General features: G+C 46.8%; 1 protein-coding gene across 2 annotated transcripts in view; it reads left to right on the plus strand.

The window, feature by feature from the left end:
- Nucleotides 1–22,784, plus strand: part of LOC139544992 (E3 ubiquitin-protein ligase znrf3-like) — a 231,369-nt gene that overhangs the window by 103,679 nt on the left and 104,906 nt on the right. For both annotated transcript variants that reach the window (XM_071352276.1, XM_071352277.1), the window contains exon 2: nt 14,822–14,944. In XM_071352276.1, the coding sequence (XP_071208377.1) occupies nt 14,822–14,944 (123 nt within the window). The remainder of the gene's footprint in view (nt 1–14,821; nt 14,945–22,784) is intronic.

Raw genomic sequence — 22,784 nt, forward strand, 5'->3', positions numbered from 1 at the left:
GTGATCTAGAGTTTTATATGTGTTTCTGTGTGTAGAGTGAAGGTGATCTAGAGTTTTATATGTGTTTCTGTGTGTAGAGTAAAGGTGATCTAGAGTTTTATATGTGTTTCTGTGTGTAGAGTGAAGGTGATCTAGAGTTTTATATGTGTTTCTGTGTTTCTGTGTCTCTGTGTGTAGAGTGAAGGTGATCTAGAGTTTTATATGTGTTTCTGTGTGTAGAGTAAAGGTGATCTAGAGTTTTATATGTGTTTCTGTGTGTAGAGTGAAGGTGATCTAGAGTTTTATATGTGTTTCTGTGTCTCTGTTTGTAGAGTGAAGGTGATCTAGAGTTTTATATGTGTTTCTGTGTGTAGAGTGAAGGTGATCTAGTTTTATATGTGTTTCTGTGTGTAGAGTGAAGGTGATCTAGAGTTTATGTGTTTCTGTGTGTAGAGTAAAGGTGATCTAGAGTTTTATATGTGTTTCTGTGTGTAGAGTGAAGGTGATCTAGAGTTTTATATGTGTTTCTGTGTCTCTGTGTGTAGAGTGAAGGTGATCTAGAGTTTTATATGTGTTTCTGTGTGTAGAGTAAAGGTGATCTAGAGTTGTATATGTGTTTCTGTGTTTCTGTGTCTCTGTGTGTAGAGTGAAGGTGATCTAGAGTTGTATGTGTTTCTGTGTGTAGAGTGAAGGTGATCTAGAGTTTTATATGTGTTTCTGTGTCTCTGTGTGTAGAGTGAAGGTGATCTAGAGTTTTATATGTGTTTCTGTGTGTAGAGTAAAGGTGATCTAGAGTTTTATATGTGTTTCTGTGTCTCTGTGTGTAGAGTGAAGGTGATCTAGAGTTTTATATGTGTTTCTGTGTGTAGAGTGAAGGTGATCTAGAGTTTTATATGTGTTTCTGTGTGTAGAGTGAAGGTGATCTAGAGTTTTATATGTGTTTCTGTGTCTCTGTGTGTAGAGTGAAGGTGATCTAGTTTTATATGTGTTTCTGTGTGTAGAGTGAAGGTGATCTAGAGCTTTTTGCCACTAATTGCGTGACATGCTGGTAGAAATGAGGGAAGACAGATTTCAATTTTCCTGCATTAAAATAACCGGCCAGTAGGAGTGCCAGCTCGTTGAGTGCAGTCTTAGTGCCAGCATCGATTTGTGGTGGTAAATAGACAGTTATGAAAATATAGATAAAAACTCTCTTGGGAAATAGTGTGGTCTACAGGTTATCATGACCTCAAGACTTTTTTAATATTGGAAATCGCGCACCAGTTTTTGTTAAAAAGAGACACATCACCCCCTTGAGCTTATCTGAAGCTGCTATTTTGTCTTGCCGATGCATTAAAAAACAGCTAGAATATTACACACGTCCTTATTCAGCAACCGTTTCATCAGGGTGCCCGTTCATCGCCCTATATCGCCGTCTCTTTCTCTTCAGAGTGTCGGAGGTGAGGGCCAGGTCCGAGGTGAGCAGTATGTCCTGCTCCGACCGACTCTTGAAGTAGAAATCTTCACAGAAATCAAGGGTAGTGATCCCTGTTCTGATGTTCAGAATCGGTTTTCGGTCATAGGAAACGATGACAGAAATTATGTACGAAACAAGTTACGATCAATTTTTTGGACAATTTGTTTGTAATATCTCTCTTTCGCTCTAAAGGAAGGTAGAGAGTTTGTTGTTTGGTTGGTGAGAAGTAGTGGAAGCTAGAAAGCCTTGTCCTACCTCGAGTTTCTCCTCCTTCTCCTGCTCCTCCTTCTTCTTCTCCTCTTTCTCTTCGTTCTCATCCTCCCCCTACTCCCGATAGCTGTTTCGAAACCTGTCAAGTTCTTCCAGGTAGGGACTGTATAGCATGCTGGTACCCGGACAAAAAAACATTGGAAGCGATTGAACATTTTGGGGGTTGGGAGAGGAGGAGGTGGGGGGATGTAACCAGGGGCGCCCAGCGATTGTGAAAAGCTAAGGTTGGGGGGGGGGGGGGGGGGTCTGAAGTAGTTGTGTTGGATGATCAAAGGAGGAGTGAATTGTGCCACTGACAGAGAAGAATGGTATGGATGGTGTGACTTGCATTTAGATGTCCTTTGAGAGGGGAGGACTAGAGATAGCCCTGGAAGTAGGCCCTGTTTTGATCCCATTAAAAACCCAAATCAACTCGCTCCTACACGGGGAGAGAGAGTGGGATAAGGGGCTGGGAGTAGGATTTTGGGGATAGTGGGAAGCAGGTTTGTCCCCCTTCTCTGGCATCTTCTCACATTTGAACTGAATCGATGATGTGGTTTATTATCTTGTTGTGGTTAAATATTTTATTTGAAAGTCAGAAGGAAGGCAGTCTTTGAGGAGAAAACTCTCTCAACCACGTGACTTGAATATTATATGAACATTAGTATTTCACAGTATTTCACTTCACAAAAATATATCATCTTCCCCCATAATAGTAGTACTATTTGTCTAAAGCGCCTGAGGCAAACAAACAAACAAACAAACAAACAAACAAACAAACAAACAAAACCAACAAGAATAGTGTTGCATCCATAATCCATCTGTTATAGCTACAGTCTGGGATTCAAACAACAACATGATTTTCATTGTATTTATTGATTGAGAGGGTGTTAGGCTTGGGCGATATCCACCTTCTTACCGACCTTGTACCCTACCGGGATATCAAGTAATACCGTCACTGAATACAAGGGGCGCTATTGTAATCCGAATGTTAGCAATGCTAACAAGTACATGTACAATCCCATAGAGAATGCTAACTAAATGTTTACCAGCACACTGCGAACATTTTATAGTCTCTGACCTAAACTATTTGCAGGACAGAAATCCCAGCTCATAAAATTATACAAGTAACTCAATAAAACTGACAGTTTGCTGCACGTACAAAACAAATATTATACAGCAAGGTTCTTGCTCCAGGAAGTGATTCTCTGGTGATACCAAGCGAAACTTGATTTTGGAAGAAGCTAACCACTTAGCTAGATAGCTAACTAAATTAGCAAACCAAATGCACAACTTCAGAGGATTTAAACATTTAACTTAATAGTTATAGGATATCTAGCCGGAAAACATTTAGTTGTGAATTCCATACTGTAACTAAATCACATAGATCACTTGGCTGCACAACAGTGAGTGACTCACAAGGCTCCGGTCTCTTGTCATTGTGTGCTTGTAAACAAACACCATGTGACTGGGGACTACCGGTAAGCTTCATAAGGAAAAATTGTGACAGGTGAAGTGAAGAAATCTCCAAATGTATTTCACAAGTTGACTACAGCTATTTACTTAAGTTGCTACAAATATTCACATTTATACAAAAACTTTCAATCAATCAATCAAATGTTATTGGTCACATACACATGGTTAGCAGATGTTAATGCGAGTATAGCGAAATGCTTGTGCTTCTAGTTCCGACCATGCAGTAATATATAACAAGTAATCTAACAATTTCACAACAACTACCATATACACACAAGTGTAAAGGAATGAATAAGAATATGTACATAAAAATATATGGATGAGCGATGGCCGAACGGCATAGGCAAGATGCAGTAGATGGTATAGAGTACAGTATATACATATGAGATGTAGGGTATGTAAACATTATATATAGTGGCATTGTTTAAAGTGACTAGTGATACATTTATTACATCAAATGTTTTATTATTAAAGTGACTGGAGTTGAGTCAGTGTGTTGGCAGCAGCCACTCAATGTTAGTGATGGCTGTTTAACAGTCTGATGGCCTTGAGATAGAAGCTGTTTTTCAGTCTCTCGTCCCAGCTTTGATGCACCTGTACTGACCTCGCCTTCTGGATGATAGCGGGGTGAACAGGCAGTGGCTTGGGTGTTGTCCTTGATGATCTTTTTGGCCTTCCTGTGACATCGGGTGGTGTAGGTGTCCTGGAGGGCAAGTAGTTTGCCCCCGGTGATGCGTTGTGCAGACCTCACTACCCTCTGGAGAGCCTTATGGTTCTGGGCGGAGCAGTTGCCGTACCAGGCGGTGATACAGCCCGACAGGATACTATCGATTGTGCATCTGTAAAAGTTTGTGAGTGTTTTTGGTGACAAGCCAAATTTCTTCAGCCTCCTGAGGTTGAAGAGGCGCTGCTGCGCCTTCTTCACGACGCTGTCTGTGTGGGTGGACCATTTCAGTTTGTCTGTGATGTGTACGAGAAACTTAAAACTTTCCACCTTCTCCACTGCTGTCCCATCGATGTGGATAGGGGGGTGCTCCCTCTGCTGTTTCCTGAAGTCCACGATCATCTCCTTTGTTTTGTTGACATTGAGTGTGAGGTTATTTTCCTGACACCACACTCCGAGGGCCCTCACCTCCTCCCTGTAGGCCGTCTCGTCGTTGTTGGTAATCAAGCCTACCACTGTAATGTCATCTGCAAACTTGATGATTGAGTTGGAGGCGTGCATGGCCACGCAGTCATGGGTGAACAGGGAGTACAGGAGTGTGCTGAGAACGCACCCTTGTGGGGCCCCAGTGTTGAGGATCAGCGGGGTGGAGATGTTGTTTCCTACCCTCACCACCTGGGGGTGGCCCGTCAGGAAGTCCAGTACCCAGTTGCACAGGGCGGGGTCGAGACTAGAGGTCGACTGATTATGATTTTTCAACGCCAATACCGATACTAATTATTGGACAACCAAAAAAAGCCGATACCGATTAATCGGCCAATTTTTAAATATATGTTTGTAATAATGACAATTACAACAATACTGAATGAACACTTATTTTAACTTAATATAATACATCAATAAAATCAATTTAGTCTCAAGTAAATAATGAAATATGTTCAATTTGGTTTAAATAATGCAAAAACAAGTGTTGGAGAAGAAAGTAATAGTGCAATATGTGCCATGTAAAAAAGCTAACGTTTAAGTTCCTTGCTCAGAACATGAGAACATATGAAAGCTGGTGGTTCCTTTTAACATGAGTCTTCAATATTCCCAGGTAAGAAGTTTTAGGTTGTAGTTATTATAGGACTATTGCTCTCTATACAATTTGTGTTTCATATACCTTTGACTATTGGATGTTCTAATAGGTACTTTAGTATTGCCAGCCTAATCTCGGGAGTTGATATGGTTGAATAAATAAACAGCGCAATGCTCGAAGCACAGCGAAGAGCTTCTGGCAAATGCAGGAAAGTGCTTTTTGAATGAATGCTTACGAGCCTGCTGGTGCCTACCACCACTCAGTCAGACTGCTCTATCAAATCATAGACTTAATTATAATATAATAATAACAAATCCGGAAACTATCATTTTGAAAACAAAACGTTTATTCTTTCAGTGAAATACGGAACCGTTCCGTATTTTATCTAACGGGTGGCATCCATAAGTCTAAATATTGCTGTTACATTGCACAACCTTCAATGTTATGTCATAATTATGTAAAATTGTGGCAAATTAGTTCGCAACGAGCCAGCCGGCCCAAACTGTTGCATATACCCTGACTCTCCGTGCAATGAACGCAAGAGAAGTGACACAATTTCCCTAGTTAATATTGCCTTGCTAACATTAATTTATTTTAACTAAATATGCAGATTTAAAAATATGTACTTCTGTGTATTGATTTTAAGAAAGGCATTTCGCTTTTTGCAAATGCGCTTTTGTTAAATCATCCCCCGTTTGGCGAAGTTGGCTGTCTTTGTTAGGAAGAAATGGTCTTCACACAGTTCGCAACGAGCCAGGCGACCCAAACTGCTGCAAATACCCTGACTCTGTTGCACAGAACGCAAGAGAAGTGACACAATTTCCCTAGTTAAAAGAAATTCATGTTAGCAGGCAATATTAACTAAATATGCAGGTTTAAAAATATATACTTGTGTATTGATTTTAAGAAAGGCATTGATGTTTATGGTTAGGTACACATTGGTGCAACGTCAGTGCTTTTTTCGTGAATGCGCTTGTTAAATCACCTGTTTGGCGAAGTAGGCTGTGATTCAATGATAAAATAACAGGCACCACATCGATTATATGCAACGCAGGATAAGCTAGATAAACTAGTAATATCATCAACCATGTGTACTTAACTAGTGATTATGTTAAGATTGATTGTTTTTTATAAGATAAGTTTAATGATAGCTAGCACCTTACCTTGGCTCCTTGCTGCACTCTCATAACAGGTAGTCAGCCTGCCACGCAGTCTCCTTGTGGAGTGCAATGTAATCGGTCAGAATCGGCCCTAATTAATCGGCCATTGCGATTAATCGATCGTCCTCTATTCGAGACCCAGGGTCTCGAGCTTAATGTTGAGTTTGGAGGGTACTACGGTGTTAAATGCTGAGCTGTAGTCGATGGACAGCATTTTTACATAGGTATTCCTCTTGTCCAGATGGGATAGGGCAGTGCGCAGTGTGATGGCGATTGCGTCGTCTGTGGACCTATTGGGGCGGTAAGCAAATTGGAGTGGGTCTAGGGTGTCAGGTAGGGTGGAGGTAATATGGTCCTTGACTAGTCTCTCAAAGCACTTCATGATGACAGAAGTGAGCACTACGGGGCGATTGTCGTTTAGCTCAGTTACCTTAGCTTTCTTGGGAACAGGAACAATGGTGGCCCTCTTGAAGCATGTGGGAACAGCAGACTGGGATAAGGATTGATTGAATATGTCTGTAAACACACCAGCCAGCTGGTCTGCGCATGCTCTGAGGACGCGGCCGGGGATGCCGTCTGGGCCTGCAGCCTTGCGAGGGTTAACACGTTTAAATGTTTTATTCATGTTGGCTGCGGTGAAGGAGAGCCCGCAGGTTTTGGTAGTGGGCCGTGTCAGTGGCACTGTATTGTCCTCAAAGCGTGCAAAGAAGTTCTTTACTTTGTCTGGGAGCAAGATTTTGGTGTCCGCGATGTGGCTAGTTTTCCTTTTGTAGTCTGTGATTGACTGTAGACCCTGCCACATACCTCTCGTGTCTGATCCGTTGAATTGCGACTCTACTTTGTCGGTATTGAAGGTATTGAAAAAACATCCCGTGGCGATTTCAATACGAAATCAAACATCAGGGTTTTATTCATTAGTGCACACCATAATAAAAACATTTAGCAACGAAATACAAAAAAATGCCTTTCTCATTGGGCAAGTTCAGCTGGTCCCTCCCTGTTTGAGTCCATTTTCTTCTGTTTGGTGCCTAGTGAATACGAACCAGGTGTTTACAGTTTTTTCTGTTGGCTGTAACAGGAGCATGGAGAGTGTTGGCTGTGTAAGGGGATACCCATGTGAAAGACTGCCTCCCCTCGGGGCGGGCAGGGCAGGCGGGATGGGCAGGGTAGAACTAGAGATACCTGAGAGAAGATGGGAGGGAAATGGGGGGGTTAAAGGGAGAGGAAAGGAAAGGAGAGGCTGAGAAAGGGGAGGAGAGGATGAGAAAGCGGTGGAGAGGATGGGGAGAAGATAAGCAGAGGAGAGGAGAGGAAAAGAGAGGGGAGGGGAGATGGGTTGTGAGGAGAAGATGAGACTGAAAGGAGAGAGGGTAGGAGGGGAGGGAGAGGGAGAGGATGAGAGAGGGGAGGAGAGATGGGTTGTGAGGAGAAGAGAAGACTGAAAGGAGAGAGGGTAGGAGGGGAGGGAGAGGGAGGAGAGCAGGGGAAGAGAGGAGTGGAGGTGAAGGGAGGACAGGAAGGCAGGGGAGGAGAGGAAGGGAAGGGAAAGTAGGAGAGGAGCAAAGCAAAATGGAGTAGTGAAGTGTCATGGTTTGCAGTGCTTTTCCCAGCTGTGGGGCCTAGAGGGGATAGCTGCTGGAGCACATGACGAGCTCTGCTGTTTCTGGACTGTGAGCGTGTGCACCAAAACGGCGACCCACTTCACTAGATCACCAAAACATTAGCACCAAATCTCTCATCCGAACCCAGCTCAGTTACAATCCTTTCTTCAATCAAGTCATGATGACCAACCTCCCAACCTCTCTGTAGCAGTGTAGCAGCAGTACAGATGGAGGTAATGGTGGCTGGTGAGGGCCAGCCTCCAAAATAACAACGCTGCCCCCATCAACAACAGGAGGCACTCTGGTGTGCTGGGAGACGACCAATACAATGGAGCAGTGTTTCAGACCTTAGACGCAGGCAGGAAGGGAGGGAGGCAGGAAGGGAGGGAGGCAGGCCAGCAGAGAGGCAGGCCGGCAGAGAGGCAGGCCGGCAGAGAGGCAGGCCGGCAGAGAGGCAGGCCGGCAGAGAGGCAGGCCGGCAGAGAGGCAGGCCGGCAGAGAGGCAGGCCGGCAGAGAGGCAGGTAGAGAGGCAGGCAGAGAGCCTGGCAGGCAGAGAGCCAGGCCGGCAGGCAGAGAGCCAGGCCGGCAGAGAGCCAGGCCGGCAGAGAGGCAGGCCGGCAGAGAGGCAGGCTGAACTGAGTGAGCTGAACTGTGAATTGTCCTTCTACACCAAAATAAAGTGTCAAGGGAAGCCAGCTTGGATTTGGCTTCACATCACATCAACATAACTGACAGAAAACACTTGTTGCATCTCATTGTGTTGTTTTCTTGTTCCAGCTAAAGGATGTCTGTTGTTGTCAAACATCTATTTTTCGTCCCCAGTTTTCTCCTCTGAGAAAGAAATATATTTTGTTGACAGCGTCGCTAGCTATTGTTGTTTTATCAGGAGTTCTGCTTGTCAGAAAACACAGCCTGAAGGACATGCTTCCTTTGCTCAGAATTCTAAGTTACCTGAAACGCAACACTGAAATGGTGTGTGTTTGTATGTGTGTCTGTATACTTAAGTGTGTGTGCGCTTTAGCAAGTGTGTGTGTGTGTGTGTGTGTGTGTGTGTGTGTGTGTGTGTGTGGGTGTGGGTGTGGGTGTGGGTGTGCCGTGAATGTTCAGATAGTGCTCTACCTTAAATGTCCCCAGGCTCTTGATTTCTCAGATTCAGCATCTGTGGTTCCAGTCTGCCTCTGAGAGAGAGAGAGAGAGAGAGAGAGAGAGAGAGAGAGAGAGAGAGAGAGAGAGAGAGAGAGAGAGAGAGAGAGAGAGAGAGAGAGAGAGAGAGAGAGAGAGAGAGAGAGAGAGAGAGAGAGAGAGAGAGAGAGAGAGAGAGAGAGAGAGAGAGAGAGAGAGAGAGAGAGAGAGAGAGAGAGAGAGAGAGAGAGAGAGAGAGAGAGAGAGAGAGAGAGAGAGAGAGAGAGAGAGAGAGAGAGAGAGAGAGAGAGAGAGAGAGAGAGAGAGCTAGAGAGAGAGAGAGAGAGAGGTGTTTGTGTAGAAAATCCAATATGTCTACCACATTACATCCTTCAGATAGGACAGAAAAGCAGGACTTCATAGAGACAGAACACTCCAACAGCACAGCACACTTTGTCAGCATTCCTTTCCTATGACACACCATGGCCATCTTGGGCTATTTGCATTTAACCCCCCAACTCTAGACACACACACACACACACACACACACACACACACACACACACACACACACACACACACACACACACACACACACACACACACACAAACCCCTCCAAATCTCTCAGGTCACTGGGCCGACCCCCTGGCCTTTTGGCGATGGAGTGACAGACAGTCCTCCTCTCTAAATACCCTTTTCAATGGTCCTTCTGCAGACACACACACACACACACACACACACACACACACACACACACACACACACACACACACACACACACACACACACACACACACTGGCCTGCTGCACGCCTAATCCCAACCCAAGGAGCAGCTCTCTCCCAAAGCGATGAAGTGGGGTTCAGAGGTCAGGGGTCAGGGCAGGGAGAAAAGGTGTTCAACCTTTGTCTAAAGTGGTTGAATCACATTGTGGGTAATTGGAAAAGAAGTGAAACCCTCTTTCTTTTTACAGTCAAACAGATGTGGACAGTTCAGTCTGTTGTTGTTTCTCCTGCTGTAGTTGTTGTGGTTTAATATTTCAATGTGGTGGTTTGGTTCATGAGTTTGATGCCTAGCTACCACGATCAGGGTTACAGTGAGGTCAGTATGCTTCCTGTCTAAGAGGAATACCTCATACATACACATACCTAGATAGGTCACCAAACCAGACATTTGGCAGGTAGAGCTTAGAGAGCTTGGCGGGTAGAGCGTAGAGAGCCTGGCGGGTAGAGCATAGAGAGCCTGGCGGGTAGAGCGTAGAGAGCCTGGCGGGTAGAGCGTAGAGAGCCTGGCGGGTAGAGCGTAGAGAGCCTGGCGGGTAGAGCGTAGAGAGCCTGGCGGGTAGAGCGTAGAGAGCCTGGCGGGTAGAGCTTAGAGAGCTTGGCGGGTAGAGCTTAGAGAGCCTGGCGGGTAGAGCGTAGAGAGCCTGGCGGGTAGAGCGTAGAGAGCCTGGCGGGTAGAGCTTAGAGAGCTTGGCGGGTAGAGCTTAGAGAGCTTGGCGGGTAGAGCGTAGAGGGCCTGGCGGGTAGAGCTTAGAGAGCCTGGCGGTTAGAGCTTAGAGAGCCTGGCGGTTAGAGCTTAGAGAGCCTGGCGGTTAGAGCTTAGAGAGCCTGGCGGGTAGAGCGTAGAGAGCCTGGCGGTTAGAGCTTAGAGAGCCTGGCGGTTAGAGCTTAGAGAGCCTGGCGGTTAGAGCTTAGAGTGCCTGGCGGGTAGAGCGTAGAGAGCCTGGCGGGTAGAGCGTAGAGTGCCTGGCGGTTAGAGCGTAGAGTGCCTGGCGGGTAGATCGTAGAGAGCCTGGCGGTTAGAGCTTAGAGTGCCTGGCGGTTAGAGCTTAGAGAGCCTGGCGGGTAGAACTTAGAGTGCCTGGCGGGTAGAGCTTAGAGGGCCTGGCGGTTAGAGCGTAGAGAGCCTGGCGGGTAGAGCTTAGAGAGCCTGGCGGTTAGAGCGTAGAGAGCCTGGCGGTTATAACGTAGAGGATGCCAAGGGTGTGCAAAGCTGTCATCAAAGCAGAGGGTGGCTACTTTGAAGAATCTCAAATATATAATGTATTTTGATTTGTTTAACACTTTTTTGGTTACTCCGTGATTCCATATGTGTTATTTCATAGTTTTGATGTCTTCACTGTTATTCTACAATGTAAAAAAAATAAAATAAAAACTTGAATGAGTAGGTGTGTCCAAACTTTTGACTGGTACTGTATATATTTACAAAAAATATATATGTGGGATTGGAAATGATGCGGACAATTACATTGATATCAGCCACAATCTATCTTAATAATAAAACAAATATAAAATCCAGGGTCATTTAGTAGCCTTAGGCATAATAGGGGGGAACTTAAGGTGGTGTGGAACTTACTTTCCAGGTGACTTTTGTTTCATTTACAGCCTTAGAACCTTTTATGGTCGTGTTGTACTGTATTTGCCCAACTGAATGCTTCACCATGGTGCAGCTGCTTCCGCGTAGATCACTGGTACAGTGTATGAAGTACTCTCTTTGAGCCTGACCGTGGACATATAGTTCAACATATCCCCACACACACACACACACACACACACACACACACACACACACACACACACACACACACACACACACACACACACACACACACACACACACACACACACACACACACACCTGCAAAAACTTGTAACAAATGTAATAAGTGACATTTAATCACAAAATTTACTAAAATCGTTTAAACATTTATTGATTATCTTGCAGGAGCTTTCCCTGGATCCCTAGAATGACATTGCTCTGTCGTGGGTGATATTATTTATATGTTGTGATAGTAACACTGTGCTCTGTCGTGGATGATATTATATATATGTTGTGATAGTAACACTGTGCTCTGTCGTGGATGATATTATATATATGTTGTGATAGTAACACTGTGCTCTGTCGTGGGTGATATTATTTATATGTTGTGATATTAACACTGTGCTCTCTCGTGGGTGATATTATATATATGTTGTGATAGTAACACTGTGCTCTGTCGTGGGTGATATTATATATATGTTGTGATATTAACACTGTGCTCTGTCGTGGGTGATATTATATATATGTTGTGATATTAACACTGTGCTCTGTCGTGGGTGATATTATATATATGTTGTGATATTAACACTGTGCTCTGTCGTGGGTGATATTATATATATGTTGTGATATTAACACTGTGCTCTGTCGTGGGTGATATTATATATATGTTGTGATATTAACACTGTGCTCTGTCGTGGGTGATATTATATATATGTTGTGATAGTAACACTGTGCTCTGTCGTGGGTGATATTATATATATGTTGTGATAGTAACACTGTGCTCTGTCGTGGGTGATATTATATATATGTTGTGATATTAACACTGTGCTCTGTCGTGGGTGATATTATATATATATGTTGTGATATTAACACTGTGCTCTGTCGTGGGTGATATTATATATATGTTGTGATAGTAACACTGTGCTCTGTCGTGGGTGATATTATATACAGTGGGGAGAACAAGTATTTGATACACTGACAATTTTGCAGGTTTTCCTACTTACAAAGCATGTAGAGGTCTGTAATTTTTATCATAGGTACACTTCAACTGTGAGAGAAGGAATCTAAAACAAAAATCCAGAAAATCACATTGTATGATTTTTAAGTAATTAATTTGCATTTTATTGCATGACATAAGTATTTGATACATCAGAAAAGCAGAACTGAATATTTGGTACAGAAACCTTAGTTTGCAATTACAGAGATCATACGTTTCCTGTAGTTCTTGACCAGGTTTGCACACACTGCAGCAGGGATTTTGGCCCACTCCTCCATACAGACCTTCTCCAGATCCTTCAGGTTTCGGGGCTGTCGCTGGGCAATACGGACTTTTGGCTCCCTCCAAAGATTTTCTATTGGGTTCAGGTCTGGAGACTGGCTAGGCCACTCCAGGACCTTGAGATGCTTCTTACGGAGCCACTCCTTAGTTGCCCTGGCTGTGTGTTTCGGGTCGTTGTCATGCTGGAAGACCCAGCCACGACCCATCTTCAATGCTCTTACTGAGGGAAGGAGGTTGTTGGTCAAGATCTCGCGATACATGGCCCCATCCATCCTCCCTTCAATACGGTGCAGTCGTCCTGTCCCCTTTGCAGAAAAGCATCCCCAAAGAATGATGTTTCCACCTCCATGCTTCACGGTTGGGATGGTGTTCTTGGGGTTGTACTCATCCTTCTATTCCTCCAAACACGGCGAGTGGAGTTTAGAGCAAAAAGCTCTATTTTTGTCTCATCAGACCACATGACCTTCTCCCATTCCTCCTCTGGATCATCCAGATGGTCATTGGCAAACTTCAGACGGGCCTGGACATGCGCTGGCTTGAGCAGGGGGACCTTGCGTGCGCTGCAGGATTTTAATCCATGACGGCGTAGTGTGTTACTAATGGTTTTCTTTGAGACTGTGGTCCCAGCTCTCTTCAGGTCATTGACCAGGTCCTGCCGTGTAGTTCTGGGCTGATCCCTCACATTCTTCATGATCATTGATGCCCCACGAGGTGAGATCTTGCATGGAGCCCCAGACCGAGGGTGATTGACCGTCATCTTGAACTTCTTCCATTTTCTAATAATTGTGCCAACAGTTGTTGCCTTCTCACCAAGCTGCTTGGCTATTGTCCTGTAGCCCATCCCAGCCTTGTACAGGTCTACAATTTATCCCTGATGTCCTTACACAGCTTTCTGGTCTTGGCCATTGTGGAGAGGTTGGAGTCTGTTTGATTGAGTGTGTGGACAGGTGTCTTTTATACAGGTAACGAGTTCAAACAGGTGCAGTTAATACAGGTAATGAGTGGAGAACAGGAGGGCTTCTTAAAGAAAAACTAACAGGTCTGTGAGAGCCGGAATTCTTACTGGTTGGTAGGTGATCAAATACTTATGTCATGCAATAAAATGCAAATTAATTACTTAAAAATCATACAATGTGATTTTCTGGATTTTTGTTTTAGATTCCGTCTCTCACAGTTGAAGTGTACCTATGATAAAAATGACAGACCTCTACATGCTTTGTAAGTAGGAAAACCTGCAAAATCGGCAGTGTATCAAATACTTGTTCTCCCCACTGTATATGTTGTGATATTAACACTGTGCTCTGTCGTGGGTGATATTATATATATGTTGTGATAGTAACACTGTGCTCTGTCGTGGGTGATATTATATATATGTTGTGATATTAACACTGTGCTCTGTCGTGGGTGATATTATATATATGTTGTGATAGTAACACTGTGCTCTGTCGTGGGTGATATTATATATATGTTGTGATATTAACACTGTGCTCTGTCGTGGGTGATATTATATATATGTTGTGATATTAACACTGTGCTCTCTCGTGGGTGATATTATATATATGTTGTGATATTAACACTGTGCTCTGTCGTGGGTGATATTATTTATATGTTGTGATAGTAACACTGTGCTCTGTCGTGGGTGATATTATATATATGTTGTGATATTAACACTGTGCTCTGTCGTGGGTGATATTATATATGTGTTGTGATATTAACACTGTGCTCTGTCGTGGGTGATATTATATATATGTTGTGATAGTAACACTGTGCTCTGTCGTGGGTGATATTATATATATGTTGTGATATTAACACTGTGCTCTGTCGTGGGTGATATTATATATATGTTGTGATAGTAACACTGTGCTCTGTCGTGGGTGATATTATATATATGTTGTGATATTAACACTGTGCTCTGTCGTGGGTGATATTATATATATGTTGTGATATTAACACTGTGCTCTCTCGTGGGTGATATTATATATATGTTGTGATATTAACACTGTGCTCTGTCGTGGGTGATATTATTTATATGTTGTGATAGTAACACTGTGCTCTGTCGTGGGTGATATTATATATATGTTGTGATATTAACACTGTCTTCTGTCGTGGGTGATATTATATATATGTTGTGATATTAACACTGTGCTCTGTCGTGGGTGATATTATATATATATATATGCTGTGATATTAACCCTATGGTTTCTCTCTGTTTTAGATGCATCCACTGGGACTGTGTAACAACAATGATGAGGACGACCTATACGAGTATGGCTGGGTGGGAGTGGTGAAGCTGGAGAAGCCTGAACTGGATCCCAGCTGTCTCACTGTCCTGGGAAAGGTGAGCAACACATCTATTGTACAGACGCACATGATGCTGTGTGTCTGGGTAAGTGCTGGATATTAAACCTGGCCCCTATGTCAAGTACCTCAGACTAGGAGTGCTGACCTAGCGTCAGGTCCCCCCTGTCTTGTTACATACCAGTAGAGAGAGAGACTGCTCCAGAAAACAGCCCTCCACCTCATCCTGCCAGGTAGATTCAGCCTGGGTGAAGACAACTTGTTTCTCTTCTTAATTAAAACATAGTATTACTTATCTCTGATCCTTGGTTGTCAAGGGAGCTGTTCGTTCACGCTAGGATGGGTTTGTTTTTCATCTCCTCCCCTCCAAGAATGAGAAGAGAGGAACTTAATCCTTCACTTGTCTCTCCCTGCCTTCCACCTCTCGCTCCCTTCTACCCCTCTGTCTCTTTACCCCTCCCACAGACCCCCCTCTGGAGTCCAGAGTGGTATTTTATCATGGCTTTAATTAAGTGTCCATCCTAATGGAACATACCACTTTTCCCTGAGGGACAAGGGGAGGCTATGGTCTCATTTATCCTGAACACGCCTGGCCTGTCCTTCCCAGTGACAGGAAGAGGGCAGCCGTTGAAGGAGAGCTCCTTGAAGCCGTATAGACATGCTTATGGATGGGGCACTTTCTCTGGAGGCCGCGGTTAGAGGTTGGTTAGCGCTCGGCGCTAGCTTGTGAGTAAGGCAGAAAAGAACAGAACACGCAACACATCAGGGCTGGAAGCTGAACTAATGGTAATGCTAAAACAGAAGCACTCAATCACTCGAAGCATCTTGTACTTTACGTCAGGAATAGGACGTAGTGTTGTACAATAGGTTCCTTCCTCCTCTCTGAAAGTAGCCACTGTATCATTTGTTGTCGTCGACGTGTTAGTCAAGTGTTTGATTAGTCAAGTGTTTGATATACTGTACTGTACAGCAGTGAGGCCTCGACTAGAGTGCTGCTGAGCTGGTGGCAGGCGGCCATGTTGGATTTGGGGGATATTGTTTTAGTTTGGTGCAAGAGCAGAGCCCATCCAGCAGAGCTGTGGCCCCCCATCAGAGGAATGTGTTGTGAAAGTGCCCCAAGTGACAGCATCCATCCCCTCATTAGAGTGGACAGGAAAGCGAGGAGTTGAAAGGAGGGAAACAAAGAGAAAAAGAGGGAAAAGAGGAGAAAAAGAGGGAAACAAAGAGAAAAAGAGGGAAACAAAGAGAAAAAGAGGGAAACAAAGAGAAAAAGAGGGAAACGAGGAGAAAAGGAGGGAAATGAGAAGCAGAAAAGGAGGGAAACGAGGGGAAAAGGAGGAAAACGAGGAGAAAGGAGCGAAATGAGGAGAAAAGGAGGGAGCTTAATCAGAGTGAAAGGGTTTAATCTGTCATGTGAGGAATTTTTTGTATGGAGGTCAATGAGTGTCGAATTTGGTCGCTACGTGAGGCTTATTAGATCGAATGTAAGTTTCAGGTTGTTACGAATGCCTGGACACTCTGGCCAAAATACTTTTAAAAATTAACATAAAATAAATCAAAACAAGAGCAACAAGGCAGGTAATGCATATACTGAACTGATTTGCAGTTAAAGAAAATGTCATTTTAGTCTGTTCCACTCAACATGTTGATAAGCGTGGTTTATTTTTAGGGGATAGAGTAGACACTGCTGGGCTATAATTAGTGTGGAGAGGAGACGGGGAAGCCTCTCCATTGTTGGATGGCAGACCAGACCCAGGAAGAGCCCAGGCACAGCTGGGGGCCCGTAGTGTTCCCAGAGCCAGACTTAGCCATTACTGTACTGTATTACAGCCGGACTTTCATCCAGACACACAGCCCAGAGTGCCCCTGCCAGCCAAGCCACAGACTGTAATCCCTGCTAGGCTCAGACACAGCCGAGATACAACCCTCGCAACACCACACCCAAAGCTACCCTGCCTCGCCAAATCTAGCCTCCCCCTGTATATGCCCATACTCAGCCTGCCCCCTATATCTGAACTCCCAGGCCCAACTCTCCCCCACCCTCTCTCTCTCTCTCTCTCTCTCTCTCTCTCTCTCTCTCTCTCTCTCTCTCTCTCTCTCTCTCTCTCTCTCTCTCTTCCCCACCCTCTCTCTCTCTCTTCCCCACCCTCTCTCTCTCTCTTCTCCACCCTCTCTCTCTCTCTCTCTTCCCCACCCTCTCTCTCTCTCCTCCACCCTCTCTCTCTCTCTCTCTCCCCCACCCTATCTCTCTTCCCCACCCTCTCTCTCTCTGTCTCTGTTTTCTACACACTTTGCCACCCAGTGTTGGACCTTGCTGCTATCTTAATACCAGTTCCAATTCCAGAATCTCAATGAAGGCTGAATTGGAATCCCTGAATATGTTGTTGATCTCACTGCTGTTTTTTAACACTACTAATACCAACTTCCTACATTCTCTACTGAAATGAAAAACATAGCAGCCAGGGACTACAAACTAATTGTACTGTAGCTGACCCAGCATCAGAGGCAGGTTTGAGGAAGAGAAGGCAGGAATGAGAGGAAACAAGAACAAGAGGGAGAGAACGCAGGGAGGGTGGTAGGAGGGGGGTCTTAGCGCAGCAGAGCTGGCCTCCACACCAAAGCCGTGTCTTGTCACATATATGTAAACAGTTTTTTCCGGTTCTTCCTGTCTGGTTCCTGTGAGAGCAGCAGAGCTGTTGACCTGTGACTCCCCACAGTGGCCTCCCTCCTGCGTGCCACACACACAGGGGCCCCCTCTAGAGCAGGGAAAACAAGGATGCAATGGAAGATTGGGTCCTCCCTTGTGTTGTAGTTGCAGGTATCTGTGGAAGAGTTGTTTTTGGAGCATTGTAGATGGCCAGTGTGCTGTGCATATACACATTTTGTGTGAAGTTTTACCTTTGTCTAGAGAGCTGTAACTATACCTATACTTGTTATTTTTGTAGACTAGAGAGTTAACGCACAGTAAGTTTGTGTTTCTGTAAAGTGTTGTGTATTAGTGTAGTGTTAAACCGTATCTGTGATTACGTTGTGTATTTCAGTCCTAACTAGCCTGGCTGGAGTATATGTTCCTAACTTCCTGGTACTCCCATCCTCGTCTTCTCTCTCTCTCTCTCTCTCTCTCTCTCTCTCTCTCTCTCTCACTCTCACTCTCACTCTCACTCTCACTCTCACTCTCACTCCCGCTCTCACTCTCACTCTCTCTCTCTCACTCTCACTCAAAATTAAATTCAAAGAGCTTTATTACCATGGGAAACATATGTTTACATTGCCAAAGCAAGTGAAATATTAATAAACAAAAATGAACAGTAAGCATTACATTCACAAAAGTTCCATAAGAATAGAGACATTTAAAACGTCATATTATGTATATATACAGTGTTGTGACGATGTCCAAATAGTTCAAGTACAAAAAGGGAAATAAATAAACATAAATATGGGTTGTATTTACAATGGTGTTTGTTCTTCACTGGTTGCCCTTTTCTTGTGGTAACAGTGGTGGCACGCTGTGGTATTGCTTGCTGCTGTGATGGCACACTGTGGTATTGCTTGCTGCTGTGATGGCACACTGGTATTTCACCCAGTAGATATGGGAGCTTATCCAAATTGTATTCGGTCTCATGTAACAACATTTGAAATGGTGTTTTTGTACATTGGATAAAAGTAGAGGCTGTATATTGTATATCAGACACTACATTTGAGGACCAATGAGAAAGTAATTCTGCTTTGAAAGTTGTGACCTCACTTTTGAGAAAATGGCCCTTGATATTTTTGGTACCTACTGGAGAGCTCTTCTTTGTCGACACCCATTCAGCTTTGTTCACACCGTCTTAAGCTTTAGCCCAGCCCATCTCTTTAAGGATTCACATGTGAGGCCATGTACTAAACAACCAAAGGCTGGTTTATACTACGGGTGTGTTCGGAAATTTAATCTGGAGTGCTAGAGTGTGCTCGGGGCGTTCGTAAACTCAGAGTGTTGTCAGATTGTCCGTTAGTAAATTCAGAGCGTTTTGCTCTCGAAGAGTTCTGACCTCACCCTGGACACTCTGGCCGAGGAGTAGGGTTGACCCCAACGTTCAGACCTCACCCTGGACACTCTGGCCGAGGAGTAGGGTTGACCCCAACGTTCTGACCTCACACTGGACACTCTGGCCGAGGAGTAGGGTTGACCCCAACGTTCTGACCTCACCCTGGACACTCTGGCCGAGGAGTAGGGTTGACCTGAGCATTCTGACCTCACCCTGGACACTCTGGCCGAGGAGTAGGGTTGACCCCAACGTTCTGACCTCACCCTGGACACTCTGGCCGAGGAGTAGGGTTGACCCCAACGTTCTGACCTCACACTGGACACTCTGGCCGAGGAGTAGGGTTGACCCCAACGTTCTGACCTCACCCTGGACACTCTGGCCGAGGAGTAGGGTTGACCCCAACGTTCTGACCTCACCCTGGACACTCTGGCCGAGGAGTAGGGTTGACTCGAACGTTCTGACCTCACCCTGGACACTCTGGCCGAGGAGTAGGGTTGACCCCAACGTTCTGACCTCACCCTGGACACTCTGGCCGAGGAGTAGGGTTGACCCCAACGTTCTGACCTCACACTGGACACTCTGGCCGAGGAGTAGGGTTGACCCCAACGTTCTGATCTCACACTGAACACTCTGGCCGAGGAGTAGGGTTGACCCCAACGTTCTGACCTCACACTGGACACTGGCCGAGGAGTAGGGTTGACCCCAACGTTCTGACCTCACCCTGGACACTCTGGCCGAGGAGTAGGGTTGACCCCAACGTTCTGACCTCACCCTGGACACTCTGGCCGAGGAGTAGGGTTGACCCCAACGTTCTGACCTCACACTGGACACTCTGGCCGAGGAGTAGGGTTGACCCCAACGTTCTGACCTCACCCTGGACACTCTGGCCGAGGAGTAGGGTTGACCCCAACGTTCTGACCTCACCCTGGACACTCTGGCTGAGGAGTAGGGTTGACCCGAACGTTCAGACCTCACCCTGGACACTCTGGCCGAGGAGTAGGGTTGACCCCAACGTTCTGACCTCACCCTGGACACTCTGGCTGAGGAGTAGGGTGGATCCCAACGTTCTGACCTCACACTGGACACTCTGGCCGAGGAGTAGGGTTGACCCCAACGTTCTGACCTCACACTGGACACTCTGGCCGAGGAATAGGGTTGACTCGAACGTTCTGACCTCACACTGGACACTCTGGCCGAGGAGTACGGTTGACCCCAACGTTCTGACCTCACCCTGGACACTCTGGCTGAGGAGTAGGGTTGACCCGAACGTTCAGACCTCACCCTGGACACTCTGGCTGAGGAGTAGGGTTGACCCCAACGTTCTGACCTCACACTGGACACTCTGGCCGAGGAGTAGGGTTGACCCCAACGTTCTGACCTCACACTGTACACTCTGGCCGAGGAGTAGGGTTGACCCCAACGTTCTGACCTCACCCTGGACACTCTGGCCGAGGAGTAGGGTTGACCCCAACGTTCTGACCTCACCCTGGACACTCTGGCCGAGGAGTAGGGTTGACCCCAACGTTCTGACCTCACCCTGGACACTCTGGCCGAGGAGTAGGGTTGACCCCAACGTTCTGACCTCACACTGGACACTCTGGCCGAGGAGTAGGGTTGACTCGAACGTTCTGACCTCACACTGGACACTCTGGCCGAGGAGTACGGTTGACCCCAACGTTCTGACCTCACCCTGGACACTCTGGCTGAGGAGTAGGGTTGACCCGAACGTTCAGACCTCACCCTGGACACTCTGGCCGAGGAGTAGGGTTGACCCCAACGTTCTGACCTCACCCTGGACACTCTGGCCGAGGAGTAGGGTTGACTTGAACGTTCTGACCTCACCTTGGACACTCTGGCTGAGGAGTAGGGTTGACTCAAACGTTCTGACCTCACCCTGGACACTCTGGCCGAGGAGTAGGGTTGACCCCAACGTTCTGACCTCACCCTGGACACTCTGGCCGAGGAGTAGGGTTGACTCGAACGTTCTGACCTCACCCTGGACACTCTGGCCGAGGAGTAGGGTTGACCCCAACGTTCTGACCTCACACTGGACACTCTGGCCGAGGAGTAGGGTTGACCCCAACGTTCTGACCTCACACTGGACACTCTGGCCGAGGATTAGGGTTGACCCCAACGTTCTGACCTCACCCTGGACACTCTGGCCGAGGAGTAGGGTTGACTCGAACGTTCTGACCTCACACTGGACACTCTGGCCGAGGAGTAGGGTTGACCCCAACGTTCTGACCTCACCCTGGACACTCTGGCCGAGGAGTAGGGTTGACTCCAACGTTCTGACCTCACCCTGGACACTCTGGCCGAGGAGTAGGGTTGACCCCAACGTTCTGACCTCACCCTGGACACTCTGGCCGAGGAGTAGGGTTGACCCCAACGTTCTGACCTCACACTGGACACTCTGGCCGAGGAGTAGGGTTGACCCCAACGTTCTGACCTCACACTGGACACTCTGGCCGAGGAGTAGGGTTGACCCCAACGTTCTGACCTCACCCTGGACACTCTGGCCGAGGAGTAGGGTTGACTCGAACGTTCTGACCTCACACTGGACACTCTGGCCGAAGAGTAGGGCTGACCCCAACGTTCTGACCTCACCCTGGACACTCTGGCTGAGGAGTAGGGTTGACCCGAACGTTCAGACCTCACCCTGGACACTCTGGCCGAGGAGTAGGGTTGACCCCAACGTTCTGACCTCACACTGGACACTCTGGCTGAGGAGTAGGGTTGACTCGAACGTTCTGACCTCACCCTGGACACTCTGGCCGAGGAGTAGGGTTGACCCCAACGTTCTGACCTCACCCTGGACACTCTGGCTGAGGAGTAGGGTTGACTCGAACGTTCTGACCTCACCCTGGACACTCTGGCCGAGGAGTAGGGTTGACCCCAACGTTCTGACCTCACCCTGGACACTCTGGCCGAGGAGTAGGGTTGACTCGAACGTTCTGACCTCACCCTGGACACTCTGGCCGAGGAGTAGGGTTGACTCGAACGTTCTGACCTCACACTGGACACTCTGGCCGAGAAGTAGGGTTGACCCCAACGTTCTGACCTCACACTGGACACTCTGGCCGAGAGGTAGGGCTGACCCCAACGTTCTGACCTCACCCTGGACACTCTGGCCGAGGAGTAGGGTTGACTCGAACGTTCTGACCTCACCCTGGACACTCTGGCCGAGGAGTAGGGTTGACCCCAACGTTCTGACCTCACCCTGGACACTCTGGCCGAGGAGTAGGGTTGACTCGAACGTTCTGACCTCACACTGGACACTCTGGCCGAGGAGTAGGGTTGACCCCAAAGTTCTGACCTCACACTGGACACTCTGGCCGAGGAGTAGGGTTGACCCGAACGTTCAGACCTCACCCTGGACACTCTGGCCGAGGAGTAGGGTTGACCCGAACGTTCTGACCTCACACTGGACACTCTGGCCGAGGAGTAGGGTTGACCCCAACGTTCAGACCTCACACTGTACACTCTGGCCGAGGAGTAGGGTTGACCCCAACGTTCTGACCTCACCCTGGACACTCTGGCCGAGGAGTAGGGTTGACCCCAACGTTCTGACCTCACACTGGACACTCTGGCCGAGGAGTAGGGTTGACCCCAACGTTCTGACCTCACACTGGACACTCTGGCCGAGGAGTAGGGTTGACTTGAACGTTCTGACCTCACCCTGGACACTCTGGCCGAGGAGTAGGGTTGACCCCAACGTTCTGACCTCACACTGGACACTCTGGCCGAGGAGTAGGGTTGACCCCAACGTTCTGACCTCACCCTGGACACTCTGGCCGAGGAGTAGGGTTGACTTGAACGTTCTGACCTCACCCTGGACACTCTGGCCGAGGA

This window comes from Salvelinus alpinus, chromosome 19 (genome assembly GCF_045679555.1).
Source record: "Salvelinus alpinus chromosome 19, SLU_Salpinus.1, whole genome shotgun sequence".
In the NCBI taxonomy this organism is placed as follows: domain Eukaryota; kingdom Metazoa; phylum Chordata; class Actinopteri; order Salmoniformes; family Salmonidae; genus Salvelinus; species Salvelinus alpinus.